Raw genomic sequence first — 7121 nt, 5'->3', positions numbered from 1 at the left:
CAGTATCCAAAATATTATTTCAGCATGTAATCAACATTAAATAGTATTAATAAGCTATTTTACATTTTTGTACTATGTCTTCAAAAATCTGATATGTATTTCACATTTACAGCCCATCTCACTTTGGATACAATATTTTCATTGAAAATACCTGATTTGTATCAGACGTCCTAAAATATATTAAATAAATAGAACTGTAATCACACATTCTATTATTTTATACTCTCTCTCATTGATAACATAGAGTTTCCAGTTAGGTCCCATTGAGCTGGTCTCTTGCCCAGACTGCTCCTCCTGTGTAGAGGTGATCATGAGTAAGATGGCCATGAAGAGATGGTGGCCCTCTACCCCACAACCGCAACAAAAATGGCTGGAAACTGGGACATACATTCGTTTATCTCTTTGCTTATCCTCTGTGACAACAAATAATTTTTTCATAGATTGACTAAACAGCATTTTGGTGATTTATTATTATTATTATTATTATTATTGTTATTGCATTTAAACAATCTAGGTTCCTTAGGAGACACTCTTTTGAAATTCTATAATTGCATGTGGAGGTCAGGAGAAGCTGATGAGTCCAAATCACTGGTAATGCAAGCAGCTGACACTTGTCTCCCGCTGGTAATTCTGTGGACAGCAGATATTAGTGAGGAGACAATAGCAAGGACAGCCTCAGGGCAAGACTTCCGGGTTGAATGACAGGTCTTGAGCTACCAGTAGAAGCCATTTGGATAATGACCTATGAGTAAAATCAGGTAAAGACAGCACGCGCCTGACAAGCTCTACTCTGATACTAGGGAAAGTCTCCCCCCAGAAAACATAGGTTCCAGCCTCTTGGGCCCAGCCTTCTCACACTTTCCTCTCCTTGGTATTGCTGAGCTTGGTGGGGCCTCGACTTTTCTTATGCTTTTTCTTTTTAGTGTTTTGATTCGAGGAAGGAAGAGATAGCTCCATCTCCCTTTTCTTGGCATCCCAGTCTGGGTCCCGCTGATCCAGCGGCAGCCCCTTCTGCCTGGCGGTGAGGCGGTGGTCCTGGCACTCAGGCTCGGCCCTAGGAGATGGGGAGACAGTGGCTCTCAGAGAGCGCAGGCGAGCCTCGCCCAGCTTTGAAAGGCCTCTGCACACACCCTGGGCACCTCAGGGGTCCATCCCAAAGGAAAGAGGGCACGTTCAAGCATTTCCACGTGTACACTTAGGGAGGACTCAGACGCTAAAGAAACTACTTGGAGGTGGAGAAAACCAGGGCACCAGGAGTAAGGTGTTGACAGAATCAGTTAGCACTTAGCCTGAAGAAGGCCCTGCTAATTCTTAAAGTACTCACTGTTTACACAGTAACAGCATCTTATTATGAGGCTGTTTTCCTTAACTTACTTGTAATTTTATTTTTTTTCCTAATTATGAAAGCCATGTCTATTCATTGTAAAAAGTTTAAAAGTACAAAAGCATATAAGGAAGAAAATAAAAATTACTCATAATTGTATATGTACTGTATGTGAAGATGGATTCATGTGAAGAACTAGTTATAGATGACAGATAGGGAGGTAGATAGATAAGTAGATAGATGGATACACTGCCACACACACAAAGAAAATGGAAAGTGTCCATATTATGTACCATTTTGTATATGAAGCCAAAGGTGAGTGTGTGACTTGCTTAAAGAAATTGGTAAAAACCACTTCACAGAGATAAAATTAGAGCCAATATGAGGATCAATAGAATTTGAGAGGAAAGGTGATTGTACAGGCAGGGCAAACAGTATTTTAAGTGCAAAACATCATACAATCAGAGGATAGCAAGTCTGCTTGCCCCTCAGCCCCCATTTTCCCAACAAGCTGGGAGTGACCTCCCAATAATTAGACCACATCCATTGTGCCCCTCTCAACATTCACTGAACCTCCTCTGCCCCACTCTTAGGATACCAGTCTTGTTAACTATGCAAACAAGTTATCTCCTCTCCCAGACAGGGAAATTCTTGATGTCCCAGTGCTATATCTGATTTATCTTTCTCTCCTTTTTAGTATCTAGTTCAATGCCATGCACATAGTAGGTCTCCAAAGTATTTGTTGAATGAGAGATGTACTGCTTAGCGAGGCTGGATCAAAAAGTTGAATTGTTCTGCTAGGGTCCCGAGAATGTTCAGAAAATGATCAAATACTATCTAGGCTTCTTTAAAAACTCTCTCTTACATCCTTTCTCTTCATCATCCTCACCCAGGAGCTCACTTACTTACAACATGATTTTTTTTTAAATATGTTTTTATTTATTTCAGAGAGGAAGGGAGAGGGAGAGAGAGATAGAAACATCAATGATGAGAGAGAATCATTGATCGGCTGCCTCTTGCACACCCCCTACTGGGGATCGAGCCCGCAACCTGGACATGTGTCCTAGACTGGAATCGAACCCTGGACCCTTCAGTCTGCAGGCCGATGCTCTATCCACTGAGCCAAACCATCTAGGGCCTTACAACATGAATTTTTAAGAAATTCCTTAAGTGATCTCCTTGCCTGGAATCTAAGTGCCTCCGGTCCTATCTGCACAATATCACTGCCTCTTCCACTACAGTAGTGGCTCTGCTGGTGAGCCCCTAATGAGCTCACACTCATATGCTTGCCCATCTCACTAAGGTCACCCACATGGCCACCCAACCTGTTCTACACTTCTCTCTAGAGGTGTGATGCTCTACTTAGCCAGGCCCCTCATTTCTCCGCTATCCCTCTACCTTCTCACATGGACACACAATCTATGAACACTTCCACCTTGGTGTCTTTCCTCCTAATCAAAAATCTTTCTCCCTCCTTCATTAGCCAGCTCTTAGCCATCTTTTAAGGTCCAGATTAATTGCCTCTTAACCAGTATTTCTTCTCTCTAAACCCCATGACTGTCAGAGGGAAGTTCCCCGTGGGGGAGGATGACAAGTAGAGATGACTTACACATGATGCATTTTTCTGTCTGCTCAGCACTGTTTGCCCAGCTTTCCTGGTAATGGCACTGCTGACTATTTGGAGGAACCACTCCTCCCCCACTCAGTTATTCTGGGGTATCTTTCATGCCCTGCCGTCCACTGGTCACTGGGCAAGAGATGAGATTACTCAGAGAAAGTCAGTGAGGAGAGCCAAGGACAGGACCTTGAGGAATTTCTGCATCTAAAAAGCATGCAAAAATAAGAGCTTAGACAAAATTATGAGAAGAAATAGTCAGATAGGTAGAAGGAGAATTAGAAGAGAGTAGCATCAGATAAAACAAGAGAGAAGAGTTTGAAAAATATCAGATATCAAATTAAGGGGAGGTAAGATGTCAATTGAGAAGAGGCCATTGATAGAGCAACAAGACTCCCTGGCAACTTGAATGAGAGCTGATTCAGCACAATGATAAATATTACACCATGTCCCATTTTCAAATCTGGTGTCTCACCTCTCTTATCTAAGATCATTTTTGCATAATCTACAACAACAATTATAATAATTATATATTACTAGAGGCCCACTGCATGAAATTCATGCACGGGGAGGGGGTGTCCCTCAGTCCAGCCTGCACCCTCTCCAATCTGGGGACCCCTCTGGAGATGTCCAACTGCTAGTTTAGGCCCTATCCCGGGATCTGGCCTAAACCGGCAGTTGGACATCCCTCTCACAATCTGGGACTGCTGGCTCCTAACCACTCACCTGCCTGCCTGCCTGCCTGATTGCCCCTAACTATTCTGCCTGCTAGCCTGATAGCCCCCTAACTGTTCCCCTGCCAGCCTGATTGACGCCTAACTGCTCCCCTGCTGGCATAAGCACCTCCAACTGCCCTCCCCTGTGGGGCTGAGGGGACTGGGGGACTGAGGCTGGATGAGGCAGGGCTAAGGGGACTGGGGGACTCCAGCTGGATGAGGCGGGGCTGAGGGGACTGGGGGACTGAGGCTGAATGAGGCGAGGCTGAGGGGACTGGGTGCCGCCATCTTGTGGCTGTGGGCGCTGCCATCTTGTGAGGGTGTGGCAGTCAATTAGCATATTCCCCCTTTATTAGATAGGATGGTATTAAAATTATAATAGTGTATAAGTATAAAAATTATTATAATTTTGTATAATTTAAAAATAATCGATTTTACATAATGTAACACATTTCAGTTTCCACACCAAATTAATCACTTCAGTGAAAAATTAATAAAAAATAACTCAAACATGCCCTGGCCAGTTTGGCTCAGTGGATAGAGTGTTGGCCTGTGGACTGAAGGGTCCCAGGTTCGATTCCAGCCAAGGGCACATGTCCGGGTTGCAGGCTCGATCCCCAATATGGGGCGTGCAGGAGGCAGCCCATCATGATTCTTTCTCATCATTGATGTTTCTATCTCTCTCTACCTCTCCCTTCCTCTCTGAAATCAATAAAATATATTTTTAAAAAAACCTCAAACAATAGTTGCCTGGATTTCCTCATTTCATTCTCATCCACCTGAGATCACTGAGTCAGCAAAGACTTGATCACAGGCTCCTGTTTCTCTGCCCTTCCTAGAGTTGGAAAGAAATGGAACTTACTTCTCCAGGAATGCGACACAGGCTTTCTGTCCATAGATCTGTGCGATCCTCTTCGGCGTGTCTCCAAAGAAGTCGGAGGCATCGATGGCGGCATGCAATGCATGGAGCATTTTGAGCACATTCAGATGGCCTGACTCGGCTGCAAAATGAGCTGGGGTCCAGCCCACGTCAGTTACCAGGCAGGGTCTGGCTCCATACTGTATGAGGAGCTTCATCACCTCCATGTGCCCTTAGATGCACCAAGAAGAAATAGAAGGTTAAGATGAAAATGTCTCTGCTGGCCCGAGGCCAGGGTTAGTCTAGATAGCACAAAAGAGGGGAAGACATTGGCTTTGAGGCCCCTCCAGCTGCCCAGCCTCATTCCCTCCTCCCTTTTTCCTCTCAGTACCCCACCCTTACCCCCAGGAACCAAGCTTTCTCACCCAGGGGCTGAGGCCCTCTAAATATTCCCTCTACTGCCTCCCAGACCCTCCCCTCCCAGCCCTGCCTAGAAATCTTCTTTCTCTCCCAAGTCACTCTACCCCTGCCTATGTTGGCACTGGCAAGCTCCCTGCTTTTGGCAGTCTCCAGGCTGATTTCAAAATCAAATATTTTGCTACAGCATGGATGGACCTTGAGGGCATTATGCTAACCCAGATAGAGAAAGACATGTCAGACAGAGAAAGACAGATACCGTATGATCTCACTTATATGTGGAATCTAAGTAACAAAAGCCAAACTCATAGGTATAGAGAATAGATTATATTGGTGGGTTCTAGCGGTGGGGGATGTGTGAAATGGGTTAAGGTAGTCAAAAGGTACAAACTTTCAGTTATAAAATACAAGGTCATGGGGATGTAATGTACAGCATGGTGACTGTAGTTAATAATTCTGTGCTGCCAATTTGAAAGTTGCTAAGATAGTAGATCTTCAAAGTTATGACAAGAAAAAAATAATTTATAACCAAGGATGGTTGATGGATGTTAATTAGACTTTTTGTGGTGATCATTTCACAATATATATAAAAATCAAATTATTATGTTGCACACCTGAAACTGATATAATGTTATAAGTCAATTATACCTCAATTAAAAATATTTGAAGTTTCACTTACAATATAGCTAGCAAAGATTAATTGCCCAGGCTTTCTAGCCAGATAGATGGAGGTTCATACCTAATGATAAACACCACTTACTAACTATGGCACCCTGGACAAGCAACAGATGTCTAAGGCTCAGTTTTCTCATTTGTAAATTAAGGATATTACTACTTACCTCACTGAGTTCTAGTGAAGTACAAATGAAATCATAGATCTAAAGTGCATAGCATAGTACTCAGCCTATGGCAAATGTTTGTTAAAAGGTGCCCTAGTATAGCTACTGTGACATTGTACTTAAATTTCTACAAAATCCTCCCACCTGATTTCTCTGCAGCCAGTCTTGCTTCCTGCCAATCCATTCTGCATTTAGGAACAAAACATATTTTTAGAAAGCAAATGGACTATATAACACTTTCTTACTTAACACTCTTCAACGGTATTCTATTGCCAAAGGCCTCAACAAGCCCATTAGTTGAATTTTTGCCATTTTCCTTCTCCAATTCTATACCTAAGCCATCGTTAGGCATGGGGGATACAGCAATGAACAGACAAAGTCCCTGTCCTACTACAGGAATAATGCTCCTGTCCTGTTAGCGGTCAAGAGGGCAGAGGATTAATATTAATTGAGAGTAGACTATGTGCTGGGCACTGAACACTCATTATTTCACTGAATCCTCACTACAAGACTCCAAGGTAGCATTATTGTTCCCATTATGTAGATGAATAACTAGGTCTAGAGACATTAAATAACTTGTCAAGGTGCTATAACTAGTAAGTGGTGGTGCTGGGATTGAAATGTTCTATCGGGCATCGATGTTTCTCTCTCTCTCTCTCTCTTTCTCTCTCTCTTCCTCTTTCTTTCTCTCTTTCTCCCTTCCTCTCTCTCTAAAAATCAATCAATAAAACAAATAAAAAATTATATCCTTGATTGAGGTTTAAAAGAAAAAGAAATGTATATTCTTCCTGCTACCCCACACAGATGCTGATTGGTACCTTCACGAATAATAGACTGCAGGGGATGGACTCTGCTTGCATTGCCACTCACCTTTGATTGCAGCCCAGTGAAGTGGGGTTCGGTCATTCCAGTCCACATCCTTGTAGTTTGGGTCACAGAGACCTTTCTTCAAAATCTTTTTCACTAGAATGAGGTCCCCTGCAGCCACAGCTTGATGGAGCTTTGTCATGTCTGACATTCTCCTCAATTCCATGACAAGAAACTGTGGGGAAAACATGCTACTTAGGAAATTATCTACAACCCTTTATTCCTAGTGAGGATTCTTTATCCTAAATTTGCATCCAGGGTTGCTTCATGTGTGTGCTCTGCTGAGTATACATTTAGATCTTAGCTACTGTGGTTCGTGCATGCCAGTCACCTGCCCAAAACTATCAGTCGCTGTCCTCTGTCTACAGAACTCCAGGCTAAAGTCATGGGCTGGAATTTGTTATTTGGTCTCAAACCACCTTCCAGGCCTAGTAGTGTGACTCTGTTCTGATTGTGTATTTCTGTGCCTTAAGCTCCTCATCTG

At 43.2% G+C, this 7121-nt stretch overlaps 1 protein-coding gene across 1 annotated transcript; it reads right to left on the bottom strand.

Moving 5' to 3' along the window:
- Positions 1-852: 852 nt before the first annotated feature.
- On the bottom strand, positions 853-6803 carry ANKRD66 (ankyrin repeat domain 66). Its single transcript, XM_028127893.2, has 3 exons — positions 6641-6803; positions 4518-4746; positions 853-1054 (listed from the first exon to the last, which is right to left on the bottom strand). The coding sequence occupies exons 1-3, from the start codon at positions 6801-6803 to the stop codon at positions 853-855; spliced, it is 594 nt and encodes a 197-aa protein (XP_027983694.2).
- Positions 6804-7121: the final 318 nt, after the last annotated feature.

The sequence above is a fragment of the Eptesicus fuscus genome, chromosome 10, assembly GCF_027574615.1.
Source record: "Eptesicus fuscus isolate TK198812 chromosome 10, DD_ASM_mEF_20220401, whole genome shotgun sequence".
In the NCBI taxonomy this organism is placed as follows: Eukaryota; Metazoa; Chordata; class Mammalia; order Chiroptera; family Vespertilionidae; genus Eptesicus; species Eptesicus fuscus.
The sequence above is the reverse complement of the archived record's forward strand: the minus strand, read 5'-3'. Positions and strand labels throughout refer to the sequence as shown.

Excerpts from the sequence above, each read along its gene's own strand:
- ANKRD66 (XM_028127893.2), bottom strand. The coding sequence starts at position 6,803 with ATGGAATTGAGGAGAATGTCAGACATGACAAAGCTCCATCAAGCTGTG. Across the intron at positions 4,747-6,640 it reads TCACTGGGCTGCAATCAAAG|GGCACATGGAGGTGATGAAG; the intron begins GTGAGTGGCAAT and ends GGTGCATCTAAG. Across the intron at positions 1,055-4,517 it reads TGTGTCGCATTCCTGGAGAA|GGCCGAGCCTGAGTGCCAGG; the intron begins GTAAGTTCCATT and ends CCCATCTCCTAG.